At 34.8% G+C, this 23,864-nt stretch overlaps 2 protein-coding genes across 2 annotated transcripts in view; one reads left to right on the top strand and one right to left on the bottom strand.

Moving 5' to 3' along the window:
* The window catches only part of RYR3 (ryanodine receptor 3), a 196,760-nt gene extending 173,547 nt beyond the window's left edge, over nt 1–23,213 (top strand). Inside the window, exons 87-103 of the mRNA XM_066551268.1 lie at nt 338–419; nt 765–2,083; nt 5,372–5,430; nt 6,416–6,584; nt 7,177–7,263; nt 9,067–9,264; nt 9,847–9,977; nt 12,437–12,479; nt 13,034–13,161; nt 14,082–14,142; nt 14,990–15,136; nt 16,805–16,939; nt 18,416–18,572; nt 19,637–19,701; nt 19,805–19,905; nt 21,433–21,484; nt 22,278–23,213. Coding sequence (XP_066407365.1) covers nt 338–419; nt 765–2,083; nt 5,372–5,430; nt 6,416–6,584; nt 7,177–7,263; nt 9,067–9,264; nt 9,847–9,977; nt 12,437–12,479; nt 13,034–13,161; nt 14,082–14,142; nt 14,990–15,136; nt 16,805–16,939; nt 18,416–18,572; nt 19,637–19,701; nt 19,805–19,905; nt 21,433–21,484; nt 22,278–22,373 — 3,030 coding nt within the window. The 3' untranslated portion in view covers nt 22,374–23,213. The remainder of the gene's footprint in view (nt 1–337; nt 420–764; nt 2,084–5,371; nt 5,431–6,415; nt 6,585–7,176; nt 7,264–9,066; nt 9,265–9,846; nt 9,978–12,436; nt 12,480–13,033; nt 13,162–14,081; nt 14,143–14,989; nt 15,137–16,804; nt 16,940–18,415; nt 18,573–19,636; nt 19,702–19,804; nt 19,906–21,432; nt 21,485–22,277) is intronic.
* Nucleotides 22,371–23,864, bottom strand: part of AVEN (apoptosis and caspase activation inhibitor) — an 86,481-nt gene continuing 84,987 nt past the window's right edge. The window contains exon 6 of the mRNA XM_066552542.1: nt 22,371–23,732. Coding sequence (XP_066408639.1) covers nt 23,614–23,732 — 119 coding nt within the window. The 3' untranslated portion in view covers nt 22,371–23,613. The remainder of the gene's footprint in view (nt 23,733–23,864) is intronic.

Raw genomic sequence — 23,864 nt, 5'->3', positions numbered from 1 at the left:
GAAAAAGGATGGACTTCCTCTGAGACAGATACTTTCAGATCTGTGTAGCAACCAATATTTTTTGTTTGTTTCTGCTGTCCCTTACCTGCACTTTGGTACTCCTTAATGCTTTATTAAAGCTTAACTTTATGGTGTTAATACCTCTGCTGCAGTAAGTTGCATGTTTTATTAGACTTCTGATAGCAATCATAATACAATGGCAATGAAATGTTGCTGAATAATGTGAATGAAATTTAGCTGATCGCCTTTGATACCATTTCTCTCTAAATTTATTTAGTTTTCCATATAAATACAAATTAAAAACAATCTTACTGTCCTTCTTTTTGTTTTTTAATAGGACTCTGCTCAGATTGAATTGCTTAAGGAGCTGCTAGATCTACTAAAGGATATGGTAGTGATGCTCTTGTCACTGCTTGAAGGTTGGACCTGTTTTGCTTTTTGGTCAAATATGATTATCTCCCTTTCCTATTGTAAAGCACTATTCTCACTTCCTAGCGTAAAGAACAATTATCGTGTTCATCTTTCTAAACTGCTTTTTAATTGCCTTTATTTAATCTTTGGGGAAAAAGACATTCTTCATATTTATTTAAGAATTATTGCGGAATATACATAGTCCTGAAATAGAGGGCTGCTAAAGAAAAGCATGTTGGAAGAAAAAATACTAATACTTAAAAATATTTTTGTTCTGTTTTCAGCAGAAATATGAAATGTCATTATTTAAAATGTAGCTGTTGAATAACTTTCTATTATAACACACTACTTAGGTAACGTTGTAAATGGAACTATTGGAAAACAAATGGTGGACACGCTTGTAGAATCATCTAGCAATGTAGAAATGATTTTGAAGTTCTTTGACATGTTCCTGAAGTTGAAAGATCTGACTAATTCAGATGCTTTCAAAGAATATGATCCAGATGGTAAAGGAATCATTTCCAAGAAGGAATTTCAAAAATCAATGGAGGCTCAAAAGCAATACATACAGTCAGAGATTGAATTCCTGCTGTCCTGTACAGAAGCTGATGAAAATGACATGTTCAATTATGTTGACTTTGTGGAAAGATTCCATGAACCAGCCAAAGACATTGGGTTTAATGTAGTAGTATTGCTTACAAACCTTTCAGAGCACATGCCTAATGATCCACGCCTTCAGAGCTTACTTGAGCCTGCAGAAAGTGTTCTTAATTACTTTGAACCATACCTTGGCCGTATTGAAATAATGGGTGGGGCCAAGAAAATAGAAAGAGTTTACTTTGAAATCAGTGAATCCAGTAGAATGCAGTGGGAGAAGCCACAGGTGAAGGAATCTAAAAGACAGTTCATATTTGATGTTGTAAATGAAGGTGGAGAGCAAGAAAAAATGGAACTCTTTGTGAATTTCTGTGAAGACACAATTTTTGAAATGCAGTTAGCATCCCAGATCTCTGAAACAGATTCACCTGAGAGGCCTGAGGAGGAGGAAGAGGCAGAGCCTGCCTATGTAGTGGATATTGGAGATGATGAGGAAGAAAAGTCCCTGGAACCTGCTTCAGCTTTTGCAGTGGCCTGTGTTGCAGTGAAAAAGAACGTTGCCAACTTTTTGAAAATGGTCACTGTGAAGAACCTTAGGAAACAATACAGGAAAGTAAAAAAGATGACAATAAAAGAGATGGTGAAAGTGTTTTTCTCCTTTTTCTGGATCCTATTTGTAGGGACATTCCAAATGTTCTTTTCTATAGTGTGGGGGATATTCCAGATTCTTTGGAGCACTGTATTTGGGGGTGGCCTGGTTGAAGGAGCCAAAAACATAAAAGTTACAAAAATATTAGGGGATATGCCTGATCCAACACAGTTTGGAATCCATGATGATGTTATGGAAGCAGAAAAAGCTGAAGGTGCTGAGCATGGCATAAGAGCTGAACTCGGGGAGTTTGTGAAGAGTGAAAAGGGAGAAACTGACATAATTGCAGACATTTTTGGCATTCCTACAAAGAAAGAAGGATCAAAACATGGTCATGATGCTGGACTTGGAGATATTGCAGAAATCCTTGGTACTGAGATCCAAACACCTTTGGAAAACACAGTTCATAAGAAAAAAAGATTACAGGTAAATTAAAGAGATTTTTGTATTTCTTTTAAGATAATATTAATAATTATAATTACAATAATAATAAACTACTGAACTTTAATAACAGATTTATTTTACATTTACCTGGTTAATATATATTATCAGTAAGAACTTACTTTATAATCTCTACACATTTGAAAACCAACAGGAAATTTTAGCCCAGTGTTTAGATTTCAGTGCAGTAAATTGTTACTGTTCAATTGGACTTTATTCAAAACATAAACTGCTAGCAAATTTCTAGTCACAGTTTTTGCTTTAAATTATTTATGGTCTTGTTTATTCTGCATACCCCATTTTTTTTATAGTATACTTCAATTACTTTCACAACTTATTATCTCCATAAAAATGCCTTATCATTAACATTGTTCTTCTGTATGCTGTACATGCAATATAGTCTCCTGTTTTCCTATTATTTTAAATATATTAGCCTGAATTTTATTGTAAGTTTAATGTTTATTGTGTAATTATTCTTTACTCTTATTCCGGTTTACAAACAATACATTTTGTTCCACTCAGCTGGACTAAAGAGAATATTTTTCTGTGTAAAAATAGACAGAACGAAATGTCAAAACCAATTCATTTATCATATGTGGAAGGCACTATGTTTCACTTTACGTCTCAGGTCTGTTTCTACTTGTTATTCAAAAACATCTTTTCTCTCATCATTAACTCACCTTTTTATGATATATTTTCCAGATATCTTCAAGATAAATCTAAACTGTGCAACTTCTTAGTGCATTATTTTCTCTTAATTTGTATGTTTTTCTCCAGATTCTGCTTCTTGCCTAAATGGAACTACATTTTTGCATTTGTTTTTCATGTGTGTTTATTAAAACATTTTTATATGTGGACTTGAAAATTACAGTCTATTAAAATCCTGTCTCATTTAACATAAATATAATGTGGTTGGTATTTAAAAATAACTTTTAACACAAGAATCTTGACAAGTATAAGTAAACACATTAGAATTTTCTTCAATAGTTGAAGTATTTTAATTCAGATCTGGATAAACACTTTAGAATATGCTTTGTTTTACTTTGATTTATACATTTCTTACAGATGTGCTTGATACTACTGATGAAAATGCTTTGTAATTTTTGCAGATAGCTTGAGTCATTAATGTGAAGTCAGTTTGCAATTTATCCAGTTTTTACCTTTGGTATGTTAGGTAGTGAAACTTACCAAAGCAATGTTTCCACTAATTCTGTATTACAGGAATTGCTATTCATCTCACATTGTGTATATAAATGCTTACATAATCAAGTTAGAGGAGTGGTTATAAAGAATATGTGTAGCTCAAAGCAGAAACAGTAGTGTAAGAATCAAAAATTCCCTTCAAGTCACTATGTCTTTCTTAGGCATCTGCAATGATAAAATTCACACAAATGGATAGAAATACAAAATCAGGTCTATATACTGGAAAAGTGTACTGATAAGGTCAGTGACATTTACCATATAGTCAGAGAAACTCCAAAATAACCTTTGGAATCATATATGATGGAGCCTTTCAGGAGTTTGCTTTTACTGTAAGGCTCTACAGGAATCTCAGAGTTATGTGGGTTCACAAATTAGAAGAGTGGTAGTGACATAACAGTTTGCTGATAAATCTTATTATTGGTAGCTATAAAATCAAGAGCTAACTGTGAAGTTACCTTAAAATAACAGATAAAAATCAGGAAAGTGATCAATACAAGAGGAAAATTGTAATTTAATCTGTAAAATGCTTCATTTTGATCTCCTTGTTACTGTTTGAGTATGAAATCTTGGGAATATAACTGAGTTGTACAACATTATCAGTTCAATGATGATGTCAGTCAAGCAAACTGAAATTTTGAATTGTTGAGAAAGGAAGGGAGGAAGCCCCCACATTATTATGCTCCATGAATCTTAATTTATCTGTGTCTTGAAGACCAGGTTCTCTCAGTTCAAAAAGACTGTGACAAAACTGGAAAAGATTCAGTGAAGATCAATGAGCTGTTGAAGCTAGATATGGAACAAATCTTGTATATGGAATTAAGAAAGTTAAGGTTCTTCAGGTTGGAAAGAGAAAATTGACAGCATATATGGATAAGATGAATAGGGATTTATTAATTCTTCTACCACACCATCCCTTAGAAGAACTAGGCATCATCAAATGATCTCTCAATTATCCTTCACCAGCTAGAGATCTTAGGGGAGATTCTTTGTGAGAGAGTTACATCTGCATTGTTTGCTAGGTGAAGTTCCACCTGACATCCTTGTGTATGTGAGATACACAAGGGAAGATCAACTTAAATTCTTTCCTATATCCTTTTCCCACATACTTGTGAAAGACAGGCATCCAGATGAGTAGTGGCAGAAACTTTAGACAAGTGTATATATGTGTTAACTGAAAATGTAGGACCAAGAGACAACTGCTGTCTAAGCACTTCAAGAGAATACAGGAGAGGATTGATTTAGGACAGGTTTTGCAAAAGGGAATGGAGACAAATTTCAGCCCTTTAGATTTCTTTTTGAGTCAGGGCCTGCATCTCTTGGACTTCCATTGAAGCTTAGATACTCAAACTGCATTTGAAATGAGTTTACTTTGATCTTGTAACACCCAGCCTAAAGGTGTGTGACATCCAGGCCCCAGCTTCTTTGCTGCAGTTAGCCATCTGTAAAATTCTGCGTTGGTTTTTCCTTATCTCAAGGGAAAGCTGTAAACACAACACTTAAGAGGGTTGTGTGGTGTGCCAATAAAGGTTTAATGAACCATCAGCCCAGATAAGATAAACAGCTTGAAGAAAACATTGTGTAAGTAGAAGTTATTTAAGTATTTGTCTGTTTTCAGTTGCATTACTTGATCACAGCCAAGTAATTGAGTTTTGTAATATCTGATAGTTACAGAAATGTTTTTCAGATTTTTGATGATAACATTAATATATTGTTTCTAGTTTCAATCAGTAACTCCACTTTGTGGGTGACCTTAGTATCAGGATATGATCTGGATGTAGTTACCTTCATCCTCAGCTGGTCACATAATTTGCCCAATCACTGTGTATAATTAAGTTTTTTAGTCAACTGGACTAGTTAGAGTATTGATAACACTATACAGAAAAAATTCTGCCTTTTTCACTGTTAAAATATAGCCTGAGCCCCCTATCTTTAAAAATCAAACACTTTAAAAGTGCAAAGTGCTATAAAAATATTATTATTTATTTTGTTTGTTTCTTAGAAGACAATAACTAAAGTTACCAGAATTTTATCTGAATGGATCAATTTTGACAGTTAAAATACTTTTTCCAGATATCTGAAATTGCAAAAGAAGCTGGAACACAAAGAAAAGCAGAAGCTGAGAAGGCTGAGTAAGTTAATTTTACAGAATTCCTGTTTAACTCCTTGGAACTTCTTATGCTAAATAATTTGGCCAAAATAACACAAGAAATGCTCAGTATTCAAATAACTTTATGTACACTTTGTCTCATCAGTATTTTGAAAATATACTAAGGAGTACATACTAAGTATTTTGCAAATATACTAAAAGATGGCAGACCATGTCACTAGGCAACACAATGGCAATCTGATTTTTGTGGCCCTTGACAATTATGCATGTATGGATCTGTGCCATTGTCTCTTTGAAAATTCCCATAACTTCCTTTAGAAATGAGCACCAGTCTTAAAATCGTCTGCAACTTATTATGCTTTCTGCTTTCCCTACTACCCACTACAATTTTCATGGAATTTTTATTGGACCATTAAAACACAAGATTTAACTAACCCAACTATTTTTATTTATTGCTGTTTTATCAGATCTTGACAGCAGATACATTCCTTTGTCCAGTCATCCTATATATGACTGCTAAACAATATTTAAAATACTTACCTTTCTTTAGCAGCACCCTACTTTTAAGGAGCATCCTGTCTGCCTGGACCTGCAGCCACATTATAGTAAAAGATTAAAATATTTTGTACAGACACACAAAAGGTGTCCAAGAGATTCTAACAGATTCAAAAGCTATACATAATTATATATATTTTTTTCCATTTTGCTTCATGTTTAAATATTTACCTCAAAGTGATTTATCTTTCTCCTCTTATCTGCCAAAGTTAATTTTTTTAAGCATCTCGTAAAGGTCTATACTTTAAGACAATCATATTGATGCCTCAACATCATGTCACACATTTGGAAACCCAGGTTTTGAAGTATTTTTGTGAGTAACTAAATTCCTCTAATGCTACATACAGTATAAAACCTAAATTTTAAAGCCAAAATTTATGAACTCAAATTCATTTGAAATGAATGCATTTACATTTGGCTAGATATTTTTGTTTAGTTAACCTTTCTTCTAGCATGGAAGATGGTGAGAAACAAGATAAAGCAAAGGAAGTACAATCTGAGCAGCTAGAAGAGGGAAAAATGAAGAAAAAGAAGAGAAGGCATGGACAAAAAATTGAGAAACCAGAGGCTGTTATGGCTAACTTCTTCAAAGCTTTGGAAATTTATCAGACAAAAATGCTTGTAAGTTTGTCTTGAATTCTTTAATAATTGAATTTTCTTTATAGAACCATTTTTTGATAATTAGGAGAGAAATGTCATCATAAAGGAAAATTTGGTATCAGTGTTCAGATGATTGGCTGTAGTCAGTCTGTTGTGATTTTATAATACTTTTTAGAGTTATACAATTGAGTGTTTCTGTGTGTAATTTGTAACAGGACAGATTAGGCCCTTGAGCTCCTTTTAAGGAGCTCCCTATTTTCCATAATCTAACTTCTAGAGTCTTTCACTCTACTTAGTATTTTTCTTTGTTCTTAAAACCATGAAATGTTGAGTTCTCTGAAAACTCTCCAGCAGTTTGTTTGCAGTATTCTAACATATCTTTCCACACTTTCTGTTTCAGACTCTCTGACTTATAATTCTAAGGCCATTATTTAAATTCCATTTATCATGAAAAAGGGGAATAGGCTGCCAAGAAATGCTCTTGCTCAGTATAACTGATGTATGAAGGAAACACAATTATGTATTTACTGTTTTAAAAATCTTGCTATCTGTTTTTCTTCTTTTGATATTACTCATGGGCTACCTTTAATTACTTTTTATTTTTTACTTTCAGCATTACTTGGCAAGAAATTTTTACAACTTAAGGTTTCTTGCTCTATTTGTTGCATTTGCCATCAATTTTATTCTTCTGTTTTACAAGGTAAGATAACATTGTTCTTTAAATATTTTTGTTAGTACCAGAAGATACAATAATTTAATGTTTGTACTACTCTGTTTTTATTTTATTCAGGCTGAATGAAAAGAGATTTATTTAATTTGTTCTTTATAGTTGAGTTTCTAGGCACTTTTCCACTTAATCACATAAGTCTGTTATTGTTTGGACTGTTGATCTTATTCTGTGAAAATTGAAATCTACTAAAATAATTCAAATGTCAAAACTGTTGAAATATTTTCCTTTAATTTGTTCTCAAGATATTAAGAGACTTCTGTTTATCTGACTATTCTCAGTTACTTCTTTTTTTTATAGTAGGCTATAGCTCTTTTTGTCTAGCTCACTCATGAAGAAGGCTATACATTCACAGTTCAAACTTAATCTTAGAGGTTCACCTGAATATACAGCTGTTTCAGGTTCTGGTGTGTAACACCAGATGATACAAAGTAGAACATCCTCAGCAGTCTGTTCTTTTTCTTTAATTTCCAATTAAAGAAATTTCTTTAATGAATCCAATTTCTTTAATGAATCTTCACAGCCCTGAAATTAAACAGGTTAGAAATTCAATAAAGAGAATTCCCATCCATAAAAGCCTCATTTTTATCCCCTTTCCACACTGAAGTCTGGAAGAAGAGTTCTGATTTATCCACATCCTGCAATCTGGACCTTTCGATTTTCCCCTCCTAGATATAGAATGAAAGTTGTAATAAGCTGATGAACCTTGTGTTTTCCAATATTGCATATTCTATTACATATTCTGTTACTTAAACCAAAAACTTCAACAACAAAAGCAGCTGGCTGAACATTCAGTCTAGAAATAACTGAGTTCCTGTTCTCAAATACTTTGAAATGCAGCTCCTGTAACACAATTTCAATTTACATTCTCAGAGGCAGGGCAGGTAAAGACGTACAAAGCTCTTGGACACCGGGCAGAACGCACATTCCAGGAGAAAGGTGTCATGGCTGTTTAGGGCTTTCTCCTTGTCTCTTTCTTTCTTTCCCACAGGGTTAGAGAAGATGGACTTCAAATATACATGTAGAATTCTGCTTTTGTCTATGCCAATGTCATTTCCTCCCCATTCTCTTCTGCTTTTCTTTGAGTCTGGTGGGTGACGACCGAATCTGTTGAAGAGCAAGGACAAAAGTTCATGTCTATCAGTGCAAGTCCATCTGTCATACATAAGAAGGGGTCAGTGGGAGTCAAACAGGACTGAACAGGACTTTAGCTTTCAGATAAAGCTGTCAAAAAAGCACCCATAGGGATTTCATGTTAAAGTGCAGGTTTTTAAAGTCATTGGAAGAATTTAGGGAAGTATGTCAGCTGATGAAATACTGTATATAATTTGTAAGCTCTAAACTGAGTCATGAAATAAAAAGTTATGGACAGTGCGTACACTGTTGATTATATGAAAATTATATTAAAATTTTGCTTCTTTTTAGACTCGAGCAATCAGGAACTATATAGATTACGCAAAAAACCCTGAATTCAATCATAATAGATAACCCTTTCATTCCTTGCTTCTTCCAAGAAATAGTTTTTTCATAACTTTTTCATATGTTTTAGTTTTGCTACGGCATTGTTAGAGAGATTTGTAAACTGCCTGTATTTTCTTTCTCCAGATTTTCTTTTCAGTGACATGACATGATGTGGAGACTTATGCTGTGCAAATGAAGAATGTTTAAAGCTAATGATCTATCATCTTCTTTGAGCAGGCTTTGAAAACCTCATTTGTCATTAAAGGAAAAACTTTTAAGTTTATTTTGTTTTCAACATGCTTGAATTTTTCCCAGGTGACAGAAGAGCCGCTTGATGAAGTAGAAGAAGACTCTAATCTCTGGAACTCCTTTGCTGAAGAGGAAGAAGAGGAGGGCATGGTGTTTTTTGTTTTAGAAGAAAGTACTGGCTACATGGCACCTGCTCTCAGAGCACTAGCAGTTATTCATACTGTCATCTCCTTTGTCTGTGTGATTGGATATTACTGCCTAAAGGCAAGTTCTTAATCTTACTGCTAATCTGTTTGTTAAACATTGGCTGTGTCCCAAGGTGGTTAGTGGTGCTAATACTGAAATAGCATTTGTACCTAGCTGTTTACAAATTCTCACTGCTCAATAAGTAGATGTTTTCCTCCTGTATTCTTGCCAGCAGAAATGGAGCTAACTTTCTTTGTAGCAGTGTGTGTGTGTTTTGGATTTGTGGTTAAAATGGTGCAGGTAACACAGACACATTTGGTTATTGCTGGACAGTGTTTGCACAGTGTGAGGGCTCTGTCTTTGCTTTACCCACTCTGTGCATCCCTCAGCAGGTATGTTGGGAGGGGTCACAGCCAGGACAGCTGAGCCAATCAACCAGAGGGATATTCCATGGCATGCAACATCATGCTCAGCAATAAAAAGCTGTGTGTGGGGAGGACTGGGGCTTGCCTGCCGAGGTGGCCATTGCTCAGAGGCTGCCTAGGCATTGATCTGCCTACTGTGGGAGATTCTAGTGTGATGTTTGGTCTCACATTTTTGTGTGACAAAAAACAAAAAATACATAAACCATTACAAAAATGGCCACCATCACTTTCACAGGTCCCTCTGGTTGTATTCAAGAGAGAAAAGGAGGTGGCTAGAAAGCTAGAATTTGATGGACTATACATAACTGAACAACCAACTGAGGATGATATTAAAGGACAATGGGATCGCCTTGTAATCAATACTCCGTAAGTAAAACTAGACTCTATGTAAACTGCTTATAATATTATAGCTCATTAGCCACTGATCTAGAACCTTTCCTGTCCACCTGTCACTTAGTTCAACTAAAAGAAAGGCATTTAGCCCCTTATATTAGATGCTACAGTAGTAGATTCTAATGTGAAATCCACTATTATCTGTTTATTTAATAAATACTATGATAGCACATATATTCCACTTCCTTTTCATTTTCTAGGGTTTGCAAGGATTAGGAATTTTACCTCAAAATGTCTCTCTAAGACATTTCACATATTAATCTCTGTTGAGAAACTTTTAAAAAGATAAAGTTTTTAAAAAGATAACTTCCATCCTTTCCAGTGATTATTTCACTTGTGCACATATTCTACTCCCTTTCTTTCCCATTCTTTGGTAAAGAAATTTGTACATGACAAGAGGAGTAAATCTAGTGAAAAATAGCATTCCTAGAATTTGAGTAGGTCTGACAGGAATATCTGTCAAGCTGTGGCATTAGCAAATACTGCAGTAGTCGTATACTGGTTCTAAGAGTCTCGGTAAGCTGCAGCAGTTTGTAGGAGTGGCACAGACAAACACAGCAAGTCAGCTCTCTTCCCACAGAAAAAATGCCTTGACTACAGGCTGCTTTTCAGAATGTACTGGTAGGTTTAGATTAGCTATTAGGAAGAAGTTCTTTACTATAACAGTGAGGCACTTAAACAGGTTGCCCGGAGAAGTTGTGGATGCCCCAGCCCTGGAAGTGTTCAAGGCCAGGCAGGATGGGGTTTGGAGCAACCTGGGCTGGTGGAAGGTGGCCCCGCCCCTGGCAGGGAGTTGGAACTGGGTGATATTTAAGGTCCCTTCCATCTATGCTTCCATGATTAGAATTTCTAAAATACTGGAAATTCTTGAGTGCTTTGTTTTCCTGCACCTAAGTATTAAGAATTTTTCCTAATTTCATTCAGCAATATGGACTAGCACATATTATTAAGGTTACAACCAAAGCTGTTTGGGAAACTGGAGAGCTTGCTTATTTTCCACCCAGTTTGTATGACTATTGATAACAACCCATCTAGATACACATTAAGTTAATCTTCAGCAAACTTTAATGAAATACATTGTCAACTTATCGCTAATGACATGCCGTACAGTCTGTTCTCAGCATGTTGCACTGTCTACTGAGGTTAAACAAAAGATTAAGACTAATTTAAGCAGGCTAATCCTTCCCTCTAATGTTAACTGAGTCTCAAGGTTTAGTACAAGTACTGTATGATCAGAATAACCACTGCTGGAGGGTACCCAGTGTTCTGTATAAACTGAAATGTGCTTTCTATAATGGGAAAAAAAGTAATTAAAAGCAAAAAAGATGTACCCTGACAAATTATTGGAGTTTCTTGTAAGAGATAGGCACAAGCTGGCTACACTATGACATATTTTGCTTAAAAGCCTGAGAAATCAAGCAAAAAAATAATACAGAGCATTGGAGTAGAATATACCATGCATTTGAGTTACTAGAAGCATTTGCCTTTATTTGGATTAATTCATTTCAGAATTGCTATTCAGAAAGGTAAAAGTTGGAGCATAGTCATTGGGAAGTTTGCCTCACATCCCAGGAGAACATTGTTGTGGAATCTCATTTTTCTTGTACTAGCATTGACTTTATATTACCAATACTGTCCTTTAGTTTAAGTAGTTATTTTTCTCTTTTGCATTCTTGCATATTTTCTCAACTCAGTGTTATTTCCAGGAAATAACAAGAGAAAAATCTTAAATTTTGTAGTGTTTCCTGCTAACGGGCATTCCTCAAAACGGGTATAACAGATAGTAAGATCATTAGAATGAGTTCCAGGATATTGCTATAGATAGATAGATAGATAGATAGATAGATAGATAGATAGATAGATAGATAGATAGATAGATAGATAGATATTTGCTATATATTGGCAAACGATCTTGAACTTTCTTGGCAAGTTCAAGATTTTTGTATATCCTGTTGGAAAACTGTTGACTGGTTCTCAAGTGTTCAGCCTCTGTTTGAAATGTAATCCAATAAACTAAAAAATTATCCTTTAAGATTCTCCTGTTTTTCTCTGAAATCTGGTTTGATTTTTATGGCTAGGTGTGATAAAGTATTCATTTAGTAGATGAATGATATTACAGTGACTAACCTGCTACTAAGGAATTGTTAAGCTTATCAGGTGATAGTATTTAGCCTGCTAACCTTTTGTAGCCAGTCATATTTGTGAATGGGAGAAACAAAGAGGGTTTGGAGGGGCAAGATTATATTGCAGTAAATTATGATTAATAACAGCTGTTGTCCCCACGAAAAAAAATCAGTCTCCTAATTTGAAGTGCAGTGAGTGAAAAAAATTTGCAATGATCAGAAATGTGGCATTTTCTCTTTTTTTGTTGTTTTGTTTCCTTTCCCCTAACAAGTTAAATAATTTGAAATATCTTTGCCTTATCTATGTAGGTCCTTCCCTAACAATTACTGGGACAAATTTGTGAAACGGAAGGTAGGCTTTTTATATTTCTATTATGCTTTCCAGAGCAATAATCTACTATTTGGTCAATTGGGATATCCATATGCTTCTGTACACATAAATACAGAAATAACAGAGAACTGGAATTTGTTTTATGGAAGTTGCTGTGTTAAATGTCTCGGTGAAAAGGCAGCTGTGGTGTAGGTGGGAGGAAGGAGGAAGACAGAAGGCTGTGGTTTCCTTCCTAGACTCAGACATTTGAAATAACTCTGTGCTGTCAATCAGCCAGCAGGTCTAATTTGCAATCATTGTGATCTTTAGGATACAAAGCCCCCTCATTGCCCTAAAAAAAGAAAAACATGCCAGCTTAAATGACAGAAAATTATACATAAGCTTTCAGATAATAGCCTTTAATGCTTCTATTTTTCTTTTTTATGCTCCCCCCTCGTTTCCTGGGAGTTCTTACTGTTCTCGTAGTGTTAATTGTGAAGGACTTCTTTTTTAATTCCTGAAAACTACTGGTCTAGAGTAGGTGAATGTCAGTGAGGAGTTTCTGTGATCAAAATCTTCTGTTTTTCCCCTTCTAGGTTATTAACAAGTATGGAGATTTATATGGAGCAGAGCGCATTGCAGAACTTCTGGGTTTGGACAAGAGTGCCCTTGATTTTAGTCCAGTGGAAGAGAGTGAACCAGAAGAGGCATCACTGGTGTCATGGTACAATTTCTAAATTTCACAGACAAATTATGTGTTGGAATAATTTCATCATCAAAGATAAAAATGGATTTCATTTTGAAACTGTTGTGATGTTTTCCTCAAGATGGAGAATTCGAATGGATGAGTCTTCCTAGTGTGGAAGTAAAATAAAACAGCTTTTTGTTTGTTTCAAAACACAGTTGTGTTATAAAAGTAAGGAAAAAAATCAGTGAGTTTATGCTGACTGATATATTTGGTCACTCTTTCATTTTAAACAATAATTAATGCATCATTTTTAAGGTCTTATAACAAAGTTTATAAACCAGTGGACTGAAAAACTGATAATACCGATATAACAGGTGTCTAGTACAGATTCAGAGATGTTTTCCTTACTTAGTCAGTAAGTCAAGATGAGAGCTTGAAATTGTCCCAGTCCCAAGTGATTTATGCTCCTACAGGAGCTGGTTTTCTCAATGTGTAAGATGCACAACAGAGATTTCCCTTTGCATGCCATCCAATGGCTGATAAAATATTTAGAATATTGTAGAAGGCATTACCTTTTCTCTTGGTTATTCTGGGAATATTTTACACTAGACAGAACACTTACCTCCTCAATTTAAGCAATCTGTGCTCCACATTTCACTACTTTTGGCATAGATCTTAAGTTTTCAAGTCTGGAATATAGGAGTATCATTCTTCCTGAAATTGTTACATCAGTTTTGTTGGATTAGAAACTATTTATTGTACTCAGAATTAATGAATACTCTGAAAAAATGAAGTACCTGGATCACTCAGAAAATGAAAAATTAATTTATATCACCACCTTCAGCAAAAAAAAAAACTGAAGTGCCACAACTGTGGCACTTAGTGTATGTTTATAAATAGAGAATTCAATATTTATTTTTGACATTTATGCTTTTCACAAATTTTTTATTTCTTAGGCTAAGCTCCATTGATACAAAGTACCACATTTGGAAGCTCGGAGTTGTTTTCACCGATAATGTGAGTATGTTAGCCTAGATGAATATGCTTTGATTTACTCTAAGCATGTATGTCCTCCACCATCTGCTTTTATTTTCAACAAACATACACAAATAATATTGCATTACAGAGCCATTTTAAAATTTTTTTTCTGTCTTGTGATTAGACTAAAGGATGTTTTACTCAGAATTATATATGGCACATTATAGATGGTTAAAACTGCTATTATAGTACATTATTTATTAAATTAATGGTTTAAAAGGTAGTTCAATAATTATTGTTATGTTACTTGCCCATATCAGTGACAGATTTCTTTGGTTCAACCTCAAGGAGTAACCCTGGGGAGCATTCCCATTCAATTAAAGAATCTGCACACACCTCTGGGGGTGCTAGAAATCCCTGCCATTAAAAAGTGGGACTGAGTTTTTACAACATAAAGTGATTGAATGGAATTCACATGTTCCCAGGCTAGTAATGTTAGCTCAACAGAGCACCATTCATTTTAAAATAAGTTATTAGTACCACCAATCATCGGTTGCTCTATCAGGAAACACCTGCCTTCCACATCCCTGCCAGTGCCAGTAGCTGTCAGGATACACAGGTTTTTCATATCCTTGTGATGTCTGTTTTTGGGGTTGGTGAGTGAGGTCTCAGCTGGTCTCAGTATTTTTCAACAGCAAAAGCAGAGTCACCTCCCACTCCATCACTGGTAATTTTCAAAAGCTGGGTGAAGTTTCAGCTGTTTAATCCCTACGTGGGCAAAGTGTCCTACTACAACAACTTGAGTGACTTAAAAACTCTGTTTTCTGGATCTAATAATGCACATCAGCACCTGTTAACCCTCTGCCACTTTTCACTTTCTCTGCAGTCATTCTTATACTTAGCTTGGTACACTACTATGTCTATCCTTGGGCACTACAACAACTTCTTCTTTGCTGCTCATCTGCTGGATATTGCTATGGGTTTTAAGACATTGCGAACTATTTTGTCTTCAGTCACTCACAATGGCAAACAGGTGGGTGCTACATTAAAAGGTTTGAAAATAAATGCACTTTGTAAAAGTACTGGAAGTACTTTTACAAGTCTTGTTGTAAAGGAAATATTGGAATGCAATTCATTTATATCATGGTAGGATTGATCATATCTTCTGCAGCACACTTAATATATGCTAAACCCTATGAAATTGTAACAATGTATACACACCAAGTGATGACAGATAAAGTGTTGTACACAATAGAAAACACACAATTTTAGAAAAATATAAGAATATTAATTACTTCTTAACCAGTTTGTTCTATATTCTCAATGATGAGCTGATTGGTGATAAATATTAAGAATACACAATCCCTCCTTAGCTACAGCAGTAATAATGATTTGGGCACTGAGATTTCTATATCTGGCTAATAAGAATGTGCTTAAAGGTGTGTGCATTCTGGAATATGCTTCTATGGTCCTTTGTCATGCAAAAATCAGCTTAATAAAGTGTAATTCTAAAATTAATTGCTAAAATTTCTGCAGGGAATCATGTACTGATCTCCAAAGAACCCATGTTCCTAGCTAGAATAACAACAAAAAGCAAGATTTACAGTTACTTTTAAACTCACATTTAGAAATCTAAATTCCCCAAAATATAATTTCAAACATATACATTCTATTTCTTCTCAAATGCAGTAACATACATTCTAAGCCCACACCTATGCCCTGCTAGATTTGTCAAAACATTTTATAGCACATGCTGTTTGGAAGAGGCATAAAAATATACCCACACACGGTGATGTGTTATCATCACACAAACAAATGAAAACTCTGATTTTATACTATTTATTTTACTTAAGGAAGACCAAGTCCATATTAGTTTTAATGATTGTAATGACTTATGTATCTTCCTTATGAATTGCTTAAAAAATATCATAGTCAAAACCGAGCATAGTTGACAAAACTGTTTTAACTCAAGACCATGGCTTTTACATTCTTAACCAGCAATGAATAATTTTTCTAATCTTGTTGCTTTTTTGGCAAGTAAATATGAACACTGAAAGACAGCTGCAGATTTCTGCATTGAAATGCAGGAATTTCTTCAGGAGCAGGCTGACAGATCTGCAGATAGTGATAATTGATCAGCTTGTCCTTCAATACTCTTATGTTTCTTTTAAAGAGTAAATACTGGTTGTTGCATTTTTTAAAATATGTAGCTTTGAGTAAACTCCTCTCCAGGATCTTCTAACACCAACAGACAATATAATCTGGTCTCATTAACTGCTAAACTTTTTCCCCTAATGATTTTATTTCCTTACAGGCGGGACCTGAAAATTACTTACTCTCATCTAAAAAATTTTCTCTCCATTTTAGCAATGGCTTTGCTAAACAGCTTCGGAAGAGAAAATACTCCTTATAAGTCCCAATAAGTCCTAGTTGAGATTGTCAAATTATCTAAAGGGTTTTATTTTTATTATTTAATTTTTATTGTATATCCAGTATTTTAAGTTAGTATAATTAAATTTTTAAACTAAAGAGTGTAAAAAATTGCTCTGGTGATACACACGTAACTCCTATCATTAATTTCCCTATTGGGAAAGGTACAATATGACTAATTTGCAAAATGTGAGGCAGTGCACCAAGCAGGGATGCCTCTTCTGTCAAAATGATATTGAAACCTATTTTCATGTCATGTCCCCACACTCAGCTTGTGCTTACTGTGGGACTCCTGGCGGTGGTAGTGTACCTGTACACTGTGGTGGCTTTCAACTTCTTCCGCAAATTCTACAACAAAAGTGAAGATGAAGATGAACCAGACATGAAGTGTGACGACATGATGACGGTAACTAAAACATTGCCATGTGCCTCAAATATCATCCTGAATTTTCAAATGTACTCTTTAGACAGAATGATGAGTAGGGAGGGATGTGTTTGTTGTTAAATCCATTGGGCTATTCTTCTTGATACATATAATTTTGGAAATACAAATAGTCTTGAAATTCCCTCTGCGTTCTCCAGTGGCCTAAACTCAACAGCAAACAGATGACACACAGCAAGGTATTCTGAATTTTTTTCCTAAATATTGTGGTTTATGATGTGCCACAATGCTTTTACAGCTGAGGATGGCAAACCCTCAAAGTAAAAAAGGAATTTCGGGACAAACTAGTCAGAGCTTCAAAAAGAAGCTGTGCTGTCACAACAAAGAAGCCCCATTTGTTCCCAATATTTGCAAGTGTGCAAGCTCTTCCTGTCCCTATTTAGGTTATATGAATTATGAGATATTAATAGCACGAGTTATAAAACTATACTACATTTTAAACCACTCTATTAAGTGAGGTAAATCAATTCTAAGCTACATTTTAAAATATTTTTTAACTAGCACTAGCATCTTAGGTTATCAATAAAATTGCATTATAAAAATTGATGCATAGCTCTGTTTAGTGTTTGCTAATGCCAGGTTTTATACTCATTATTAACACCCTGATATCTAATGTGACTCCAGAATACTGGCTGTGGTTAGAGATTGATATTGGTTTTAACCCACACTGTGTGGCTGAAGGTGGTTTAAAAGACTGTAGCCAATCATACAGGAAAATCAGTAGTTTATCACTCTGACAGAAGAGTCCATTCAAAAATACTTACAGAGCTTAAATATACACATTATTAAAGATTTTTTGATTAAGATTTATATATTTAAAAATATAACAATACTTTTGTAAAGTGATTTCTTCTGCATTGAACTGAACACAGGTCATTTCACAGATCACAACTAATTTACAATATAATAAATCAGACATCTAGTATTGCAAAATTAATTTATATAGAAACCTACAAACAGCTAGATCTACTTGTGGATATCCCACTATTCATTTTATGGCAATATTTTCCACATTGCTAAACTTCACTGCAAGACTTTAAAAGATGTCTTCTTCTTACTCAGAGCAAGATAGAACCTTAGAAATCAATATAAGGAATAGAATATGGTTGAATACAGTAACAAATACAAGAAAAATAACCCCAAAATAGTCTCAGTCTGAAATAAGACCCAGTGAGGGAGGAGCAGGTAACAGCTGACGCTGACTCCCCCTCTTAGTAAGTGTACCTGAAGGTGGAATCACATTAGTTAAGACAGTAACAGATTTTTGGTGCACTGTGTTTGATACATGAGGAATGATATTATGTGTTCTTGTTACTATTTGTTTGTTACTTAAATTGTCAAGACAATTAGCAGAGCAGAATAATTTAAAAAACAAGAAAGAAAACCCCAAAAGAATAGTTCATGGTAAATGTATCTGTAATTTTCCGCTCTCTTTTTTAGTGTTACCTGTTCCACATGTATGTGGGTGTAAGAGCTGGTGGTGGCATTGGAGATGAAATTGAGGATCCTGCTGGAGACCCTTATGAAATGTACCGAATTGTCTTTGACATCACATTTTTCTTCTTTGTCATTGTTATCCTACTGGCCATTATTCAAGGTACCATCACTTACCTTAGTAGACATTGCTCAAAATTAATTCACCATTGAAAACTATATTTATGTTTGAGGTAAATTTAGCAGTATTGCTGTAAAGACTTATTCCTGAATTCATAAAATCCTTATTTCTGAAAGTAATAATTTTATATTAATTTATACATAATATGCCTTTTCCCAAGTACTACACAAAGTCAAAGCACAAGGAATGTAATGTAGATGGGTTGCAGTCTTTATGAACACGTTTGTAACTATCCAGCAATGACGAACCTTGTGCAGGAGCACTGTTCTCCTATACTAAGCATTTAAAACTCTGGAGAGCCTTGCTGAAGACACTCTTCTCACTTTTAGCCTGGAATCGCCACAACTGTCTGGGGAATGGAGACTTTCCAGTTGGAAAGGGTAAATGACATGGAGAAAGTCACCATGGGCACGTAGCTATTTAACATCCTGATGTCTAATATGACTCCAGACAACTTTCCTCCATTTCCTCCTCTCTTCAGAGGCCAATTTGCAGTTTTAATTGGGTTGCAGTTGTGGTTTACAGCAAACAAGACCCCTCTTCGGTGATGGGCAGCATTCAACACTCATTGCATAAACTCTTCCAAGGCTGATGGAAAAAAACCACACTGTTTTATGGCAACCTTGTGGCAAAGAAAAAAATGTAGCACATCTATACTGAGCAAAAGTTACAAATGTCACAGTCTCCAAAATTATCCAATTCTTTTCTTAAAACATTGAAAGTGGAGGAGTAATGCAGAGCTGTCTCTGTTGAAAAAGACTTGGGATATAAGAGTTTAATGAGAAGGAGAGTGAAAATTAATTTCATTTATGGGAACAAAAGAGATGAGTTTGTGTAAGGTTAAATGAACTATTAAATAATAATATTATTTATATATTAATAAATAATATTATTTTTTAATAACAAAGCACAAAAAAGTCTTTCCACTCTCAAGATTGTGCCTGTATGTGTAAGTACACTAAATTCTAGACACTGGAGGAATGACATTACTTGCAATATGAATATTGCTAAGTACTGAAGTGTTGCTCCTTTTCTATTTGAAACAGGTCTGATTATTGATGCTTTTGGTGAATTAAGAGACCAGCAAGAACAAGTGAGGGAGGACATGGAGGTAGGAAGCACGTTACATTTTTCATTGCTCTTGTTCACCAAGATTGTCACCAATTAGTGGTTTTGAGTTAAAATTAATCTATAACCACAACTTTTGCTTTCAGACCAAATGCTTTATTTGTGGAATTGGCAATGACTACTTTGACACAACTCCACATGGCTTTGAAACTCATACTTTGCAAGAACATAACTTGGCAAACTATCTGTAAGTACATTTTACAATTGGAATTATGATAAAGAGACCTTTCAGATGTAGTGTCATTTAGGAGCACACATTGCTGAAAATCCCAAGCCAGATTTCTAGAAAACTGAGGAATATTTCCTCTCCTTTAGGGTCTTCCCTCCTCTATTCCATACTGATTGTTACCTTTAAGGTGCTCACCTTACACATGAAGTACCTTAGTAGTATAAGACCAGAAGGCACATCAGCTCCTTATTCTGCTGGAAGGAAAGCCAGATATAGGGAAGGATAGGGAACAGTAAAATAAGTTGCTTTAGTTGGGAAATTTTGGTTGTGACTTCTGGTGGCTTAGTAATGCTGATGAGACCAGAGAAAACTGGCTTCAATTTTAAAAAAAAAGAAAACCCAAACCAAAACAAAGCAAATAAAGGCACTTGTAGAAAGTTGGTCAAAGATAAGCTCCAAAAAATAGTTAACTCCATTCCTATAGTTCTTTAGTGGCAGTGAAGCATTTTGAAACCTTGAAGGACTCAGGAGCTGCACATGTTTAGACTGTATCAAACTCCCAAGAGAGTGCTCTTCCACTTTCAATAGTAAGTGAGGATATTAGTATTTCATTAGTAAGAGGATATTAAAAAAGTTATTCTTGTTGCATTAGTTACTCATACAACAAAGATAGTTAATTATACAAGAATTGCACCAGTAGAATGAAAGGAGAAGCTGGTGAAATCTTATAGCAGTCTGGCTTTGGAACTTCTTCTGCATCTGAAGAACTTTGGAACTGCATCTGAACTTCTTCTAGTTTTACTAGTCTACAACATCCAAGCTTTTCTTACTGTATCAAATTGCTTAGTTATTACATGGGAACCTCTAATTCACCATAATTTAAAAATGGCAATTTTCTTCATAATAGAATATATAGTGAACATCTTTTTATCCAGATTACCCTTTAATTAGACAACTGTTAAAATCAGTGTACTTTCCTTCCTTCACAACGAAAGCACATAGCCTCATTCCAAATTCCCTGCACCGAAACTGACCAATCACGACTAGTATTACCTCTAAACAGACGACAGTTGACTCTCTACAGTCTTCCTAATTAGTTGAAGCTCTCAACATTTGACTGAGCTCAGGTGTTGGGGAAGGATAGGCTCAGCCTATGAGCTGTATAGCAGCAGTGCTCAGAACTCCTGGTGCAGCTTAGTATTTACCACACTTCTCATGCAGTAGCCATGGTAACCTCTTCCAAGGTGACATGTTGGAGCATATGTGCTCAGAATTTGGCATTTGTCTAATTCAGGTACTGCTCCTCACACTGAAACGAAGGAAATGCTAAATTGCATTTTTCTACAGATTTTTTATCTGCTAGCACTTTCACAGGAGACATGCTTCAGGACAGAATTTTCTCCCTTAAATTAAGCACTTTAGATGCCTAGTAGTGTCATTGCTTTGCTGGTTGGCATTATCTTCCACACATACCCCAGACTAGAAAAGGTCAGGCAGAGAGATCATGTTTCCTCCATTAATACCCACTTCATGTGCTTGTTTCAGGTTCTTCTTAATGTATCTAATTAACAAGGATGAAACTGAACATACTGGCCAGGTGAGTAGAAAATAAAACTTAAGAAAAACCATTAAGCTTATCTTTCAACATATTTATCTTCTCAAGCCTTGTAGCTCTGTACCAGCAGGTGGAACTGATGTACCACTGAGAAGTGTGGATGATGCCACTCTCCCCAAGAGGCTACTGACAGTGAAAGAAAAGAAGGGTTAAAACAAAAGGGAGAGGGGAATGCTGCACTGCTTCACTGCAGAGAACTCTGTCAGAAGTCAGTTAGTAGTAATCTTACTGTCATCTTATCTCTGAAAAGAAAATGTCAAATGCACCAGGTGTAGTTTATTGCCAAGAGGCTTAAGTAGTTAAGCTACTATATTGATAGTCAATATATATATGTGTAGATAGATAGGCATTTGGGTGACCATATATTAGCATTGTTAGGCCCTAAAGGTAAACAAATAAGAAAATAACTAGAACTTAATGATATCTTCTCTCTAATAAGAAGCTCTTAGGCAAATGCCACAGAAGTACCTTTGTTTTCCATTCAAAGCAAAATACATTTGCTTATATACAAATTTGTCAACAGGTTTGCTCTGATATAAAGAGATTGATTAATTTATACTTTGGTATTTTACTAATAGAGCTTAAATTTCAGTAGTACTGAATTAAGAGAAGTATAAAACTCTTATAAACATTATTGAGTTACAATATCTTGAGTTCCAGTGTCTATAAATTCTACTCCATGGTAGCAGGCACAATACGTGGTTATTGTTAAAAGTTTATCTACAGCACTAACTGCACAGTGACTGGTAAAATAAATACTCTTTCTCATTTTCAGGAATCATTTGTGTGGAAGATGTACCAAGAAAGATGTTGGGATTTTTTCCCGGCAGGGGACTGCTTCCGAAAACAGTATGAGGATCAGCTTGGCTAATATCACAAAAGAAATTATTTATTCATGAACTGCTAAGATCCAGTATACACAGAAAAAAAAATCTGTTCTTTTCACGGCATAATTTCACAGCTTGTATTTGCTTTAAATGTCTTCAAAGTTCAAGACACACATAAAATTTGACACTATTTCAGAGGCTTTTTGTACCTACCACATATGAAACAGGTCTTTTGTTGGAATTTTAATTAGCAAAAACTATGCCAGATTAACTCAAGCCTTCCAGTTCAAACATGGCCTAAAATTGTAACAACTTTTTAACTACACCATTAACCTGGTGTTTGGCAGTACAGTTGAAAGGGCTAAAAGGCATCTTTATTGCACATCTGACAGTGAAGAACTTGAACATCAGAGACTGTACCTCAGAAAAATAGTTCAACTAACTGCTGTCCAGTTTTTCCCCACAGTATTTGCTAGTGAATGTATCAAGATACCGTTTGAAAAGCTTTAAGCAGTTAAAAAGAAATCATTTTCAAACACTTTGTCAACCTTGAAACATTAAAGTGCCTTAAAACCTCTGTAGACATAGCTATGCAAACTTTTTGTTAGTGTTCTAGATGAACAGACCCATTAACTGTATTGCTTTTCTGTCTTTCTGTATCAAATTGCACTTAAAGTTTGTTTATATACTACCTTCAATAACAGCTTATTAGATGCTGCTGTTAAAAGACATACACTGTATCAAAATGAACACAATTTAAATCTTAGGCCAAAATAAAACAATGCTCTATGGTCACCTGCAAGTAGAAGTTGCTAGGATTATGCTTTTTTTTTTCTTCTAATAAAAAGTGCCCTCTGCAATAAAGTATTATAAACCAAATATAACTGTTGCTGTCTTCTTTCCCATTTTTCTACAACACAGAGTTTTTTGACAATGGTAACTAAAAACACATATATTCATTGTTCATCCACAGCTTTATTTTAAGGACTACATAGAGCAAGTACAAGCTGAAATAACTGTTCTATTTCTGCACTGTAGTCTGCTTTTTTAGCAAAGAAAACTTTAACTTTACCACAAATTTTAGACCTTTCTAATAATATCATTTGTCTTCAACTATTTTCAATCTTATCTAAATTCATTTTGGTTGCCCAAAATTTTAAGTGCCAGCAAAGAAAAACAGGCATTTGGCAGACAGAAAAAGGAAATAACAAGGAGATAAAGAAAGATTCAAGTTTTTACATAAGGTTTGCTATATTCAATTATTCATATGAGGAAATTTGAGCTTCAGGCGATCATGCTGTCCAGCCAATCTTCAAGCTCTTCTTCAGTAACATCTTTGGATGTTATTTGCTGCTGCTGTGATGATGTGCTCTTCTCTTCAGGCATATCTACTTTTAAAGGCTCTAGAGAAGCAAAAACAAGAAGACTGAAAATCTGGAAACCAATCCATACTACCTCTGTCTTGTATCATTTTGCTTTCAATGCACAACTGACTGTATTTAAACACAATCCCTCCTTCCTGAAGAACAGCAAGT

This window comes from Molothrus aeneus, chromosome 6, assembly GCF_037042795.1.
Source record: "Molothrus aeneus isolate 106 chromosome 6, BPBGC_Maene_1.0, whole genome shotgun sequence".
NCBI classification, from domain to species: domain Eukaryota; kingdom Metazoa; phylum Chordata; class Aves; order Passeriformes; family Icteridae; genus Molothrus; species Molothrus aeneus.
This window is presented reverse-complemented; position numbering and strand designations above follow the sequence as displayed.